General features: G+C 43.1%; 1 protein-coding gene across 1 annotated transcript in view; it reads right to left on the bottom strand.

Moving 5' to 3' along the window:
* Positions 1–16,900, bottom strand: part of LAMA2 (laminin subunit alpha 2) — a 407,250-nt gene that overhangs the window by 75,687 nt on the left and 314,663 nt on the right. Inside the window, exons 39-42 of the mRNA XM_045010304.1 lie at positions 15,749–15,865; positions 13,035–13,198; positions 8,433–8,571; positions 515–617 (exon numbers count right to left, since the gene is read on the bottom strand). Of these exons, the coding sequence (XP_044866239.1) occupies positions 515–617; positions 8,433–8,571; positions 13,035–13,198; positions 15,749–15,865 (523 nt within the window). The remainder of the gene's footprint in view (positions 1–514; positions 618–8,432; positions 8,572–13,034; positions 13,199–15,748; positions 15,866–16,900) is intronic.

Genomic DNA, 16,900 nt, shown 5'->3' with positions numbered 1-16,900 from the left:
ATGACTCAGAGACATAGCTCTTCATTGCAAAACCTACATTGCTTCATCCTTACTCCTAGGTGGTGGAGTAGTAATTTATTGCTGGCTTGTAACAGTAGTAAATTACAACCCACCACCTATAATACTGGCTCACCTAATGTAGCCAGTGAATCAGTGATGAAGCTAAGGCTCCACCATTACCCACCCCCCCTTATCTGCCCACCAGTATCAGGGAGCAAGTAGCCCTACCGTAGCCAGGTAGCCCATGGTGGCACATATTACTTCATTAAGACTTTGCATGAACCAACAATTAGAATTTGAAGCTAGTCTTAAATAAATAGTCATAAAGTTACACATTATACTCATTTCATGCTATCAGGATGACCTAGTGGTCTAAGGCTCTTGATTTAGGCCACAGTGTCCCCTGGCTGAGCTTTTATTTTAGCTTCCCACTGATGTGTCTTCCTTGCACTAGGAACAGACCAGATCTTAGTAGCTTATCAACATAAACTAATGTCATATATAGTACACATACCTTTAACATCATTTTCTAACTTCTTGGCCTCATTAAGAACCCTGAAGCTTTTCTGAAGCGAGTTCTTGGCACCATCCTTCAGTGATCCTTGAGGACCAGATGCCTGCAGGCCAACAAGCAATGTCATTTACAGAAAAGTATTTTTAAGCTGGTTCAGGGCAAGTTTAAAGTAATAAAAAGTACAGGAGGAAGATCTTGCTGAAGAATCATTGAAATTTTAAGCGGTCATCAATGTACTCTGAATTATATGCTGCTGCCATTACACTGGTCCTCCAACAGAGAGTAATAAAATACTTTTCACTTATTAATTTACTTTTATTTTTTACAAGAAACCAGGGCTCCCTTGGAATGTCAATGATGAAGTTAATAAAAGACAGAGAAAGAGAAATTGTTTCTGAATGTAAAAAGAACAGGAGTACTTGTGGCACCTTAGAGACTAACAAATTTATTTCAGCATAAGCTTTTGTGGGCTACAGCTCACTTCTTCAGATGCATAGAATGGAACACACAGACAGGAGATATTTATACATACAGAGAACGTGAAAAGGTGAAAGAATGCATACCAACTGGAAGAGCCCAATCAATTGAGATGAGCTATCGTCAGCAGGAGAAAAAAAACCTTTGAAGTGATAATTGAGATGACCCATAGAAGGTGTGAGGAGAACTTAACATAGGGAAATAGAATCAATTAGCAGAATAGAATCTGGGAACAGATTTTTTTCAAATCTTTGTAAACATATTTTTTCAGTCTGGATTTCTTCCTGCAACTATGGACACAATAATATAATACAGTTCAGTACTTCTCCCTAACAACAGCTATAAAATATTTAATAAGTAGACTAGATCTCACAATACAGACTCTAATATAGACCACAGAGATGTTCTCATAGCAATTGTATTTCCTGAATCAAACCAAGTCAGTCAAGGTGAAATGAATGAAAATAGGCTTTAGAGGGGGACAAAAAGGTAAGGTGTAGTTAAATCTGAAATTCTTAACTACTAAATACTATTTAAAAATCTCATTTTTTGAGAAACACACAAAGCTGCACCTACGGTTCAAAGGTTGACTGATAGGAAAAACTGTTTTTCTAAATTAAATTAGTATTTTAACTTGCTAGGAAATACTCTAGAATCTGAATCATTTACTGTTCACTATGAGAGAATGAACTCTGGTCACTCCCTAATACAGACTGCATTTCTTTGAGAATACTCCTGACAGCCAGATAACATTTAATATTAGTCAAGGGTCATAGCCTTGTAACTAGTACGTAATTAAGAAGTAACTACTTTTCATTTTCCAGGGCAGATACATGGACTTAAAAATTAACTACATGCCAATTAAATGACACTGTTATTATTTAATATTTATAGTCCCATAAAGCCCAGAGGTCATATTTTTGAACACTCGCAGATTTCTCCCACTTCTCTGTTGTACATTAGAGCCCACACATTTGCCTGCTCATATAAAAATCTTATCAGAAGCCCTGGATTCTTTGGAAATTCAATACACCCTCAAAGCGTGGTTCTCTGTAAGGGAGCATTTTACTTCTTATGGTGCTGTACTCCATATACACACAGCTACCCGCTTCAGGCTCCTTGTTATCATATAGGAATGAAACACATACTTAAGTGCTTTCCTGAATAGGGACTGACTAAAGCATGTGCTTAAGTGCTCTCTTGAAACAAAATCCAGGTGACTGCATTATTGTGCAATAGTCAAGGTCAGCTCTCAGACAGCTGCACTCTGCAGCACGGTATGGGGAGGAGGTGACCAGCTCTCTGTGGAGAAAGAAGTAGTTCGGGACTATTTAGGAAAGCTGGACGAGCACAAGTCCATGGGGCCGGATGCGCTGCATCTGAGGGTGCTAAAGGAGTTGGCCGATGAGATTGCAGAGCCATTGGCCATTATCTTTGAAAAATCATGGCGATCGGGGGAGGTCCCGGACGACTGGAAAGCTAATGTAGTGCCCATCTTTAAAAAAGGGAAGAAGGAAGATCCAGGGAACTACAGGCCAGTCAGTCTCACCTCAGTCCCTGGAAAAATCATGGAACAGGTCCTCAAGGAATCAATCCTGAACCACTTAAAGGAGGGGAAAGTGATCAGGAACAGTCAGCATGGATTCACCAAGGGCAAGTCATGCCTGACTAACCTAATTGCCTTCTATGATGAGATATCTGGCTCTGTGGATGAGGGGAAAGCAGTGGATGTGCTATTTCTAGACTTTAGCAAAGCTTTTGATACAGTCTCCCACAGTATTCTTGCCAGCAAGTTAAAGAAGTATGGGCTGGATGAATGGACGGTAAGGTGGATAGAAAACTGGCTAGATGGTCAGGCTCAATGGGTAGTGATCAATGGTTCCATGTCTAGTTGGCAGCCGGTATCAAGTGGAGTGCCCCAAGGGTCGGTGCTGGGGCCGGTTTTATTCAATATCTTCATTAACGATCTGGAGGATGGTGTGGACTGCACCCTTAGCAAGTTTGCAGATGACACTAAACTGGGAGGAGTGGTTGATACGCTGGAGGGTAGGGATAGGATACAGAGGGACCTAGACAAATTAGAGAATTAGGCCAAAAGAAATATGATGAGGTTCAACAAGGACAAGTGCAGAGTCCTGCACTTAGGACGGAAGAATCCCATGCACTGTTACAGACTAGGGACCGAATGGCTGGGCAGCAGTTCTGCAGAAAAGGACCTAGGGGTTACGGTGGACGAAAAGCTGAATATGAGACAACAGTGTGCCCTTGTTGCCAAGAAGGCTAATGGCATTTTGGGTTGTATAAGTAGGGGCATTTCCAGCAGATCAAGGGATGTGATCATTCCCCTCTACTCAGCACTGGTGAGGCCTCATTTGGAGTACTGTGTCCAGTTTTGGGCCCCACACTACAAGAAGGATGTGGATAAATTGGAGAGAGTCCAGCGGAGGGCAACAAAAATGATTAGGGGGCTGGAGCACATGACTTATGAGGAGAGGCTGAGGGAACTGGGATTGTTTAGTCTGCAGAAGAGAAGAATGAGGGGGGATTTGATAGCTGCTTTCAACTACCTGAAAGGGGGTTCCAAAGAGGATGGATCTAGACTGTTCTCAGTGGTAGAAGATGACAGAACAAGGAGCAATGGTCTCAAGTTGCAGAGGGGGAGGTTTAGGTTGGACATTAGGAAAAACTTTTTCACTAGGAGGGTGGTGAAGCACTGGAATGGGTTACCTAGGGAGGTGGTGGAATCTCCTTCCTTAGAGGTTTTTAAGGTCAGGCTTGACAAAGCCCTGGCTGGGATGATTTAGTTGGGTTTGGTCCTGCTTTGAGCAGGGGGTTGGACTAGATGACCTCCTGAGGTCCCTTCCAACCCTGAGATTCTATGATTCTATGATATTCCACACTTCCAAGCTCACTTAGGGCTTCACAGACCCAAGGTCTGCAGTCACTGTGCACACGGAACTGCTGATTTCAACATACCCATATAAAACCCAGCTCTGCAGTTTTTATATCTATTTTTAACAGAGTAACAGCTAATGTAATTCATTGCACATATAGTAAAAAAGGATACCCACAATCCCTTAAAGAGTATCCGGGAGGAATCATTACTTGATCTCCAGTGCAGTAAGGGAATTGCTCCTGAAGGAGGCATGTTTGGCCAGTTTTGGCAGCAGATATACCTGTCAAATCAGATTATGTTTTTATGTTCTTTTTCCCTTTGAGCTTCAGAAACTAGGGAATGATCACTCTGTGAGCATGGAACTTCAGATTTAATGATCATTTTTGTTATTATTAACAATTTGCTGGGCTTGCTTGACTGGCTATTAAAGCAGTTTATATTAGATAAAATGAATTGGAAAAGCTGCATTTGCAATGCAAAAACAAGATGTGGGTTGAATAAGGGGCTGAGTAATTAGGGCCGGGCTGATATTTGTGCCAGCAATCCTGATTGCACTACATACAGCATAAAGATAATATTTACAAAGACCTTTTCAGAGATAAATAGAGATGTACAGATTGAAAACAATTTAAAAGGAATTATGCTATTCAAAAAGAGTCAACTAATCAAAGCATCTTATACAAAGTGTGCATTTTGGTGATTTGTGGCTCATAAGATACTGATGTAACGAAAAGCACAGACATTACCAATATCTTACTGTGTGCAACGTGAGTGTTTATGTGTGTAGGCAAATGTGTAATGGTGAACTCCTTCATGTTTTAATAGCAGGTGATACTGTGTGTTTAGACATATGGATTGATATGGCGTTTAGATTTCCTGTATCAGTTCAAATGCTAAAAAAAAGATGATAGAAAAAGAAAAGCACTGTCGAACCATGTCCACACTACCCTCCTTCTGTCGGTGGTGTGCATCCTCATCAGAGCACTTCCACCAACTGAAGAGGGGCAGTGTGGGGGGCTGAGAGCCAGAGCTCTTAGCTCCCCATGGCTCCCTACTGGGAGCCCAACTGCCCCCTAGGCTTTTTGCTTCCCTGCCAGGAGCAGGGGGCAGCCACCCAAACTTCTCAGCTCCCTGAGCGAGGAGCCAGGAGTCTGGGCAGCAGCACGGTTGGGAGCAGGGAGCCCAGGTGCAGCAGGACCGCCAGCAGGAACGGGAATCACAGGCAGCAGCGCGGTTGGGAGCAAGGAGCCCAGGTGCAGCAGGGCTGCCAGCAGGAGCGGGGAGCACAGGCAGCAGCGCGGTTGGGAGCAAGGAGCTGTGATGGCAGCCAGGCTCTACCTGGAGGCCACCACGGGCCCCAGGCTTTCTTGTCATGGCTGGAGCTGTGAAACTGATCAGAATGACAGTCACAAGCCAATGTAAGTAATGCAGTGTCTACTACACTGCCAGGGCCGGCTCCAGGTTTTCTGCTGCCCCAAGGGGCAAAAAAAAAAAAAAAAAAGCTGTGGCTGCACAATCGCGCCGCTCTACTCTTCGGCGGCTGGTCCTTCGCTCCCAGAGGGACTGAGGGACCCGCTGCTGAATTCCCGCTGAAGACCCGGAAGTGCCGCCCCAATAGTGGCCAGAGTGCTGCCCCTTCGTATTGGCTGCCCCAAGCACCTGCTTCTTTAGCTGGTGCCCGGAGTGCCCCTGTAGACTGCTTTGCCCTAACTACACCAACATAAGCCCTACGCCTCTCGAGGAGCTGGAGTTACGATGTCAGTGTAGTATGGCACTTGCATCAGTGGGAGCAACTGGCATAATTAGCTTGACACAAGTTGCCTTATGTCAACCTAACTCTGTAGTATAGAGCAAGCCCTAGTCCCTTGATCTTGCTTAGTACACCGCACCTGCACTTTTAAAAAAATGTGATCACATTAAAAATATCTCTTGAAGCGTCACTTTAAAATGGTAATTCTAAACTCTGAACTAGAAGCCAAATCCTTTATCATGATTTAACTTTTCAGTCAGTTAACCCGATCACCATCGCTACCCAGGCTAAGTAATGGGTCGTGGTAAGCTGCTTGAATATTGGAGGAGCTGCATCAGTGATTAATTTATTTTGCTTTTAAAAGGGAGAATGAATCCATCATAAAAAATGGGAGGAATTCTTCTGTCATATTTTTAAATATGGATTATATTTTCTAGTCATCTATCAGGCTTCCTGCTACTGCAATGCTTCTTAGTCTCTTTAGTTCTAGCTTTTAATACTGTCAGCTTCATTTTAAAAGAAAGCATCCTTTCCATTAACATAAAAAAAACCCTAAAATGGCCACACATCACACTTCTATTTAAGAATCTGTGTGATACAGAAGTAGGTATTTTATTATATGTTATGTAGGGTAGGAATGGCAAATACGTAGCAAGAAGAACTTCCTTAAACTCATTACTTTAAAAAGGGCAGCAGTTTCCTCCACATTCCTATTTTTCTATCAATTAGATCCCTATTCTATACAAGTTGCATATAACAAATAAGGCTATACCTTTTGAGTCCATAAGAATGAGCGCCCTTAAAAATTCTGCCTTAATCATGCCTTGGTCTCCTTACTTGCTAAATATTTGTCTCTATTTATATCACACTATCCACATCCTTTCTTCATTCCATTTCAAATTATCTATCCTTTTTCTCTCTATAGTATAATCAGCTGGTTCATTGCCTCTCTGACATATGCCCTTTTGTAGCCATATAGCAATCACCTACTTTGTTTCCTGACTATTGCATCTCCTTTCCCATTCAACAATCATAATATCTGTCTCCCTCACTGTCTCTGAGGCATCAAAGGACCAAAAGACAGATATTTTTCTTTTTTTTATTCTGAAAATAAACCCACTACTCTTTATTTGCCTTTGTGTTAAAATTGGTAATTTTGATAGAAGGAACTATGTTTATAGATCACCAGTACATATCAATATCTGAGGCATCATTTTCCCATCAAGAAATAAATTCAGTAATTAGTGCTACTTGAACCGTAAGTTAATATTTGAAGTTGCTAAAAATGTGACCACCACCGATTTAAAAGCCAGACCTTATTATCTTATTCATGAATATGGACTGGTCACATTGTCCGTATTTCTAGCCTTGTAACTCTGAATCCACAGGGATTTGTATTGTTTCTGCTAGCTATTTGTATCAGTGCAATTTCTTTATCTGGTATAGGGACTTTCCAATTTCACTGTTTTCTGTAATCTGCAGGGGTATTTTCAGCCTGTGTGTCTGTGAAGCGCAGGTGAGTTGGTCACATATTTGCCTCCATCAATAAGCTTTTAACTCCTTCATTACTCCCAATACAAAATATCTCTGGCTTTCTGCCTCTGCTGAGTTTGTTGCAGAGCAGAGGTAGTTCCTATGATAGGTGAAGTTTAAGAGCTAGCTTCCCATTATAATACCCCTTTAAAATCCCTCTAGTTGCCCTGACCCTCCCAAAGAACCAACCCCTGGAAATTTTACTTGTTGCATCTCATATTGGGGATGAAGCTTTTCTGTGAAGCTTGGTACAATTTGGAAATGCAGTTTTTTGCTTCCAGTGTTTAAAAATTGTTCTGCCCTTCCTTCCCCAAAAGTTTTCCCAAGTTTGTGTGACTCATCACATCTGCAGAATGGACTGGCCCCACCATCTCCAGTTCTGTTTTGTTTCAATGGCCTTGTTGCGGTGAAATGCCCTTAAATATTTGTAGGGAGCTATTGTGGGGGTTTGCCAAGATAAAGATTTCTTCTTTGCTTCTGACTTGCTCTCTCTCGAGGCTTTGTTGCAGCAGCTGCTGGCTTGAGTCAGGGATGGGGGGTGAGGGGAGTCAGGAGCAGAAGGGTATGAGAGAAGAATAAAAATAAAGGGGAAGTAGTCCAGAAAAGGATAGTATAGGGGGCACAGAGGAGAAAATGGGATCAGGAGGGACATAGACTAGGGCAGTGGTCCTCAATGTGGTGCCCGCGGGCACCATGGCATCCTCCAGGGCATTTATGTGTGCCTGCCTAGTGCCCAGCAGGGGAGAGAAGCCGTGGCCCCGCATCTGCCGGGGACAGAGAACTCAGGCTGTGGGCGCAGTGTTCTCTGTCCCTGGCAGGTGCGGGACCCGCCTAGTGCCCAGCAGGGGAGAGAATCCGGGCCCCCGCGCCTGCTGGGGACAGAGTACTCTGGGGCTGCGGGCGCCAGTGTTCTCTGTCCTCGCGGCTTCTCTCTGGCTTCTCTCTTCTCTCTGGATTCATATATTATGTAACATTAAATATGGTTTTTTTGTATTATTTAATGTACAAATACAAAATAAGCCTTGAAAAATTGTTGGCGCCCGCCACACTCTTCTGAAAACATGAATGTGCTACTGGTCACAAAAAGGTTGGGGACCACTGGATTAGGAGACTCAGAACTGGGGGCTCTTGCAGTAGGAGAGGGTATAGATAGAGCACTAGGATGGTAGAGCATGGAAGTTGGAATGAAGGGGGTGCAGGGGGCCTGGGATTTAGAAGCAGCCTGAGCTTCTCTTCCAACAGACATCATTCACTTTTCTTACCAGTTGCATAGCTTCATTTGCACGGGCCTTGGCCTCCCTGGCGATTCTCTCTGCTTCGTCAATATAGTCCTTGATATTGCTATACGCCTTGAAAGCTACAGTGGCATTGAATGAGAGGTTTTTAGCTTCAGCAAGGATTCTGTTAGGGTAGAAAAGGTACAGCATACCATTAAAAACTGCAGTTGTAGCTCAACAGAGCAAAATGCATTGGCACTTTGAGCCAAACAGCCCAGATTTCTAATGATTGGCTCTAGTGCACAATGCCATAATTGAGGTTTCCGGAGTGTGGGTGCTAAGTGTTTAAGGGGGGTGTCAAATTTTATTTTCATAATGTCACATGGAGAAACAATAGTTTTGTATACCGTGGGTTAAGGAGATATTTCACGTTGAAAGGAAGAATGGTCCAGTGGTTAGGGCATTAGACTATGACTCAGGAAACCCATAATCAATTCCCTGCTCCACCACAGACTTCCTGGGTGATCTTGGGCAAGTCACGGTACAGTTACACTATGAGCTTGAGATGTTATTTCCATCTTGAGACGATGTATCCATGCTAGCTCACTAAAAATAGCCATGTAGCTAAAGCAGCATGAAGGGCTAGCTGCCTGAGGACGTACTCGAGGTGGATAGCTCCTCCTGCGGCTATACTGCTATTTTTAGCATGTTAGTTTGCTCAGAGCTAGTATAGGTATGTCTCCTGGGGTCACAAAATACACTTTCAGCTCTAAGTGTAGAATCATTGTTTGTCTCTCCGTGTCTTAGCAATATTGCTATACAACAGCCCTGTGAGGTTAGCCAAGTTCTGAGGTTAAATACATTAAAAAGATTGTGAGGCATATAGATACTACGGTAATGAGGTCCATATAAATACCATAGATAGCTAATAGAAAGTACAACTGTCTAGTGTTTAGGCGTCTGAGGTAAATAGTTTTATCCTGACACAAGGTGACAGGATATCCCTACACAAGACTGTGTAATTCCTCTCCCTCTTGATCTCACACATAAGACCACCTTAAAAGCTTCAATTTTTAAAGATTACTTTTCAGATATGACTCCATTGAATATGAAAATGGTAATTTTGCAACTATCAAATCAGATACTTTATCTGAGGTAATTGTATGACTTGTTCCCCAGAGATACTGTACACTGGCATGGAAATAGCTGCTAAGAGCTTCTACTCACAAGTCTTTAGAATTGGACCTGCTAGTTATCTACAAAAGATGTGGGCATTGAGATAAATTGCTTGTTCCAAAGCTGTAAGTTACTGTGGGAGTTTTAAAAATATACACTTTAAAAGATGTGATTTTATCCACGTAGCAGCTTTGAAAAAACAAAAATGGCCAAAGATGGGAGGCTGTGTTACAGCAGGCTACTGGGGATCAAAAGGTCCATGTTCTGAGTGCTATACCTTGAGCAAATCGCTCTTCCTCTTCATTCCTCAAGGTGGTGTGATTGCAGCTTGAGTAGATATACTTGAGGTAGGCTTTACTCTAGCTAGCTTGGGTCCCAGATCCGTGAAGCTGCAGCAGCAGGGTTCTGGGCAGATTTGTACAGCCAATGCTGAAACAATTTCACTGCTCTGGGACCTGAGCTAGCTAGATTAAAGCTAATTTGGGGATGTCTATTCCAGCCGCAATCACACCCAATGATTACAGCCTAGCCATATCCTCAGTCTCTCCATCTATGAACTATTACTTACCTTACAGTGTCGTTGTGAGACTAAATTCATGATTGCTTGGTAAAGGGTTTTGAAACATTCATCTGGAAGGCGTCATAGAAATGTTTTGGACACACAAATCCCATTGAAGTTGATGGGAGTTGGATGTGCACTTAGGCCACTTTTATCTAGGAGCCTAACTTTACCTACCGAGGTCTGAACATTTTGGCCAGTGCTATCTTGGAAAGTGCTTTGAGATCCTGGGGATCATTTCCCTTTTCAAAAGGGGGCTTTATTATGAAAATATAGCAACAGGCAACTCCATGATGTGTGTCTCATTGATTCCATACCAAATTTGCTCAACTTGCATATGAAAATATTTCCCCTCCCCCCACCCCTCATTGCCAGCCCTGCAAACTCACTCTGGGTTCTGAAAATGAAAGCTGGGTTCTTTCCTTCTGATACATCAACACTGGTAATAAATGTCTGGTAGATCAAATTCTGCCCCCTTTTATATCTCTGTAACTTCAGGTACAAGTGAGGGCACGAATTGCAGACAATGCAGTTGCACAAATGTAACAAAGAGCATAATATATGGTTTGCAGGATATTTATTACCAGCGATATTATGATGCTTGAGAAGGAAGGAGCCCAGCTTGACTGTCAAAATGGTGACCAAAGTTTGCAGGGCTGACAAGTAGAAAAAAGCATTTTTTTCATCTGTGAATTCATTAAATTTGATATGGAATTGGAGAGACACAATAAACAGGGAGCCCCCAGTGCTATTTTTGTATAGTCCCTTCTGTGGAGCCGAACCATATTCTGAGTGACATATTTGTATGAGACTCAATGGTGTTTCTGTATAAACACCATCTACTGGATAGTCTATCAACCTTCTCAAGTTTATCAGTTTATGAGTCGAACTGGCTGGAAAACAATAATTCCATGTTAAGAATGTTTTTTTAGGTTTTGAAATGTGTTTAGTTCTGCCCTGGAACAAAACTGAGATCTTTCAAAAAAATTTGCAAAAAAAAATGAGAGAGATGAACCCGCTTCAGAATAGCCAATAGCCTGGTGGTCAGTAGCCTAGACTGTCGGTAACCCAGGTTCAAGTCCCTGCTCTGCCTGATTTAGAGCAGAGCTATGAACCCAAGTCACCCACGTCCCAGGTGAGGGACCTAACCACCAGACTACAGAGTCAGAGTCTCTCTCTTTCTAACTCAGTGAATATTTAATTATGTATGCAAAGTGGAATAGCTCAAGCTTGAGAGACTGAGAGAGTGACCTTATTGCCTGGTGGTGCTCTGAACCAGGCAGATCAGGGACTTGAATCAGGATCTCCCACATCCCACCTCAGTGTCCTACCCAACTGGCTATTCTTGGATGGTTTTGTGTCACACACTCTCTCACCAGAAAGTCCATCCTGAATCTGAGGAATCTTTCTGTGAAAAGTTTCAGGTTTGACTAATCAGCACTTTCCCAACTGAAAACAAAAATTGTCAAAAATTCCTGACTGGTTCTATACCCTGAGTTCTTTACCCTCTGGTGGATGAAGGGCTTGTCTACATGAAGAAATTGACTGGAATAGCTAATGCAGAGCAAACTATTCACAATAGCGCCACATCTGGACACACTGATACATGTGCCTTTTTCTGAGTTAGCTTAATCTATCAAAGGAGGAGAGAGTACAAGCCTTGCCCCCCATGATTACCAGCAAGTAAGGAGGCACAGCAGGGAATGACAAACATCCCCTCATAGCTAGAGGTTGCTCTATGTCTCCCTCCCACCCCATCTCTGCTTTCCTCTTCTTCAGAGGAAAGCAGTTCCTCAAACAAACTCAACATGGTCCCAAGTGTTTCCCAGAACCGGGGCTCAATTCAATGTCTCTGCAAGAGCCATTATTGGTGGTTGCAGCTGCTCATCAGCTATAGCATCTCAGGATTCTGATTCCTGCACACGCATCCCCCCCTCACTGCAGCCACCTGCTGCACTACATAGGGGAATCAACCACTGTCACATAGGTGTGACTCCTTTAGTAATCAGGGTTGGTTAGCTCCAGGTCCTCCAGCCACAAAAGAGTAACAGCTCCCTGTTACAGGAAGACTTTCCTTCACTTTAAGTTGTAGCAATTTGCACTTTCTAAAGCAGATGCTATGAGTTCTGTTCTTCTATGCTGTAATGGCCACAGGAACTTATTTGCCAACAGTATTTTGTGTGTACCTTCCTCTCCACAGTCTGTTGCACATCACATCAGTTTGTATGACTCTTTCCAAATGACATGAGGGAGCTCAGCAATTGAATTCTAAACAATAATCTACCAAAGCTTTTGGGAACAAGTTTTAGGTATTCTCAATTTGCTTTGAAAGTGATGCTTAAATTGCTTCCTTTACCCCAGAGTCAGCAAGTGCACACTCTTAAAGGCTGCCAATTTCAAACATATGAAGATAAACAGACTTCTCCTTGCCTGTTGCGGTGTCATTTATTACTGTGGAAAAGTGACTGTAAAAATGCCACTAAATCAGAAGGGTAGCATCTTACACCAGTTTGCACTCACTGTGCCCTGGTGTAAATGACAACACAAGGTACAAGGCACAGGAGAGATCAGACTGAAAACATATTTTTTTAAATAGGAGAACTTCTTGTGCAAGTGTCAGTACTTTCTATCTACTGGTTCATTTTCAGAAATGTTTGGGTTTGATTATCTTGGATATTGCCCAAGACATGTAGAATACCTTCCTAAGCCTCATATCTAACTCAAACTTTTGATGCTCCTCCAAAGAAATGAATCTAGCCTCTCCTAATTGGGCTCTATATAGAGAATTGGAGTCTTGTATATTCATAATCACAGAAGTTAAAGTCTGAAAATAATCCTCTTCTATTTCTGTCAGAGAATTCTAGACACTAAGCTATCAGAGTTTTAGAAGTATCAAGAAATGGCTGTCTTACCCATCCAGTATTGCAGATGATTCATTCAGTTGGGCTGCATGGTTCTCAGCCTGCAACACCTTTTCTGGAAGCATCCTATCATGAATATCTTGGGATAGATCGTCTATTTTAAGCTTCAGCTCATCAGCGATTGGTTGTATGTTATGCGCCAAGTTTTCTACATACTGAAAGCCATGAAACAAAGGTGTTTAAAGAGCTGAATGCAAACATCATAGTCCTTCGCAGATTGTTTCTCTATGAGATGTAATCACATGTGCTTGGACATTTAATAAAACTTCAGCGAACTAATAAGGAAAAACACATCAGTGTTGAAATATGGGGACAATTAGGCTATTTTGAAAGCCACTATTCCATTGAAGACTTGATTGTCTTGAACTTGGTGTTCTTCCCTATTTCTTAATGATGTATGAGAAAAGATAAATGATGGATGAGAAAAGATAAAAACACACTTTATACACAACACACACACACACACACACACTTTCTTAGGGAGATATTTTCTAAATTATGGATGCAGAAATATTTATACTATGCTGTGGTGATATCCCTGAGATAAACTGCCCAGCCATAAGACAAATTGTGTTTATCATGCACCTTTGACTGACTCACCTGCACTTTTGCTTATTAATCCATATCAATAAGGGCTACACTTTTGAAATACCCACCACTTTCCCCGCAAAGAAATGACCTCAAAAGGGTTTCTAATCCTGCCCCCCCATATGGAATTTTCCCCAAAATTATACTTGTTTGAGGTGCAGGACAGAAAATATCATTTCTTGGACCAGCGGCTGTTCTGAATTTCAATATTTTGCAAATTATCAGGGATAGAAATGGGAGTGTATATTACTAAAGTATCAGACTGTAAAATCATAGCATTATAGCAAAGTTATTTTAGACTATTAGGGTTGGAAGGGACCTCAGGAGGTCATCTAATCCAACCCCCTGCTCAAAGCAGGACCAATCCCCAGATTTTTACCCCAGTTCCCTAAATGGCCCCCTCAAGAGCTGAACTCACAATGCTTGATTTAGCAGGCCAATGCTCAAACCACTGAGCTATCTCTCTCCCCTAATAGAAATTTAGAGGTTTCTAAAATAAATATATTTTCATTTTTCTCCATTAACGCTCTCTCTAGCTTACACTGGTGCAAATCAGAAGTAACTGCATTAAAGAAATAAAGTTATAGCTAAACTAGCCTAAAACTGATACAAAAATAACAATGTTAAAGTTAAAACTCTCAAATATTTCTGAAGGTATTTTTCTGAAGGCAATATGGTATATGAAAAATACACGATGGCATGATTTGTTCTAATGTTTTATTGGCTGGAATGGTCTGAAAAATTCCTTCATTCCATCACTACTTCTGACTATCCCCCCAAACTCATGTCCATATACATTTTAGGGTGGGCTTTTCAAAAGCATTCAAGTGAGATAGGTGTGCAAGTCCCATTGATCTACCTAGCCCAAGGTCTGCAGCCACGGGCCCTTATGTAATAATTTCTTATGTTTCTTTTCTCTGTTGTGTTTCACACTCTTTTTGTGTTTACATGTGCATCTAGACAATAGAGCCAAGGGTAGCACTGCCTATGGACTTCTTGCACCTGCTATTCTAAGGCTACTATCCTTTATTCAAGCCTAGATGCCTAATACCACACTTACAGAAGCAGACAGAGGGCTTGGCTACACTTGCAAGTTGCAGCGCTAGTAGAGGCTTTCCAGCACTGCAATTAGTAACCGTCCACACCTGCAAGGCACATCCAGCGCTGCAACTCCCTGGCTGCAGCGCTGGCTGTACACCTGGCCAGGTTGGGGTGTAGCGATTGCAGCGCTGGTGATCCAGCGCTGCTCATCAAGTGTGGACACACACCAGCGCTTTTATTGGCCTCCAGGGAATAAGGAGATATCCCAGAATGCTTTTAACTAAATTACTCTCTTTGTTTTGTTATGCAGCCTCTCTTTGTTTTGTTGTGAACTCCAATCGGAGCTCCGTTGAACTGCTTATCTAAAAAACAAACACTGATCACAGCAAACAGGAGCTATCTGTACCTGGCTGTGAACGATCAAATGAGAGGCAAGCAGTTTGCTTGACAGAGAAACAGCGTTGGATGCAGGCTGTTTGCAATTAAGACTAAGGGTTCGCAAACATTTTGTGATTTTTCAATCCAGGGAAGCTAACACATAGTGTTGGCTCCAAAAATCCACTCTCTCTATCTTCCCCGCTCCATGTCACAGTACACCACCCTCCACCCCACTCTTTTGAAAAGCATGTTGTTGCCACTTGAATGCTGGGATAGCTGCCCATAATGCAGCACTCCCAACAGCGCTGTAAATGCTGCAAATGTGGCCACACACCAGCGCTGGTAGCTGTGAGTGTGGCCACACACCAGCGCTGGCCCTGCACAGCTGCACGACCAGCGCTGTAACTCCCAGCGCTGCAACTTTCAAGTGTAGCCAAGCCCATAGTCTGTAAAAAGTGAGGGATGTGTATATGTGCATTTGTGTGTAATACAATCAGATTGGGTCAACCTGGATCAGTTTATATACCCATTTATCCTTTACAACCAGGCAGTACACACAACAGTGGAAAGCCAAGTGCTTCCAATTCAAATATTCTAGCACTGATAAAGGTTGGATTAATTAGGTGTTCCTTTAATTATCCACTTAGCTGCCTCAATGTGCCTACCCTCAAAAACAAAACAAAAACAAAAACACTCACCTCCACAGCTAAATTGATTTCATCTGCAAGACGGCTGGCTTCATCCAAGATGTCATTCCCCTCTTTTAGTGTTTTCTCGGCCTCTTGTCTGCTACTTTCTACAGCTTGCTTCCTTTTCTATAGGTTGAATAATCCACACAATGAAATAAATTAATTAAGCAAAGGTAAAGCAGGAGTGGCCGGGCATTCCAATACCTCTGCATTTTTTTCTGGGGCCCCCCACATGAAATTTCTGAAACCTTCAGAAATATTAGAGCAAAAAATAAAAATACAGCATGTCTCAATGGCAAAGATAACCAATATCTGAGTTTTATATTGCCCCAGCACAAAACTGCCTGACTGCAGCGTTAGAGTAGAATGAGTTCAGAAAGTCAGAAATCCCAACCCTTCCTCTTCTTTTGATAGTGTTATTTTCTCCAAGCATGGCAAGTGAATTAGCCCAAACCAAAATGTTTGTGAAGATTCCTGAAGTATCCATATTAATTTCCATTCTTGATTTTAATTGTTGATCCCACATTTAATAAAAGTTTGGAGGGTTTGGTTTTTTTGACATAATTGCTTTATTAGTTTGCGATGCAACCTTGGGACTTTCATGTTTCCAACTAGTGGATACTCAGGGCCGGCTCCAGGCACCAGCATTCCAAGCTGGTGCTTGGGGCGGCAATCTGCAAGGGGCGGCAGTCCCTGTGTTTTTTGCCCCCAAGCAGCGCCGAATTGCCGCCGCGGACAGCGGGGTCAGTCCGTGTGCCCTTAGGGCGGCAGGCGCGTTTCCGAGGCGGAGGCAATTCAGCAGCAGTTTCTATGTTTATCTGTCTGCGGCGGCTTCAGCTAAACACAGAAGCTGCCGCCGAATTGCCGCCGCCGCGGACAGGGGCGGCTCCAGGCCCCAGCACGCCAAGCGCGTGCTTGGAGCGGCATGCCATGGGGGGGTGCTCTGCCAGTGCCGGGAGGGTGGCAAGCAGACAGCCTTTGGCGGCATGCCTGCGGAGGGTCCGCTAGTCCCGCCTTCGGTGGAGCTGCGGGACCAGCGGACCCTCTGCAAACACGCCTGCGGGAGGTCCACTGGAGTCGCGGGACCGGCGACCGGAAGAGCGCCCCCCACGGCATGCCACCGTGCTTGGGGCAGCGAAATGTCTAGAGCCGTCCCTGGCC

The sequence above is a fragment of the Mauremys mutica genome, chromosome 3 (genome assembly GCF_020497125.1).
Source record: "Mauremys mutica isolate MM-2020 ecotype Southern chromosome 3, ASM2049712v1, whole genome shotgun sequence".
Classification (NCBI taxonomy): domain Eukaryota; kingdom Metazoa; phylum Chordata; order Testudines; family Geoemydidae; genus Mauremys; species Mauremys mutica.
The sequence above is the reverse complement of the archived record's forward strand: the minus strand, read 5'-3'. Positions and strand labels throughout refer to the sequence as shown.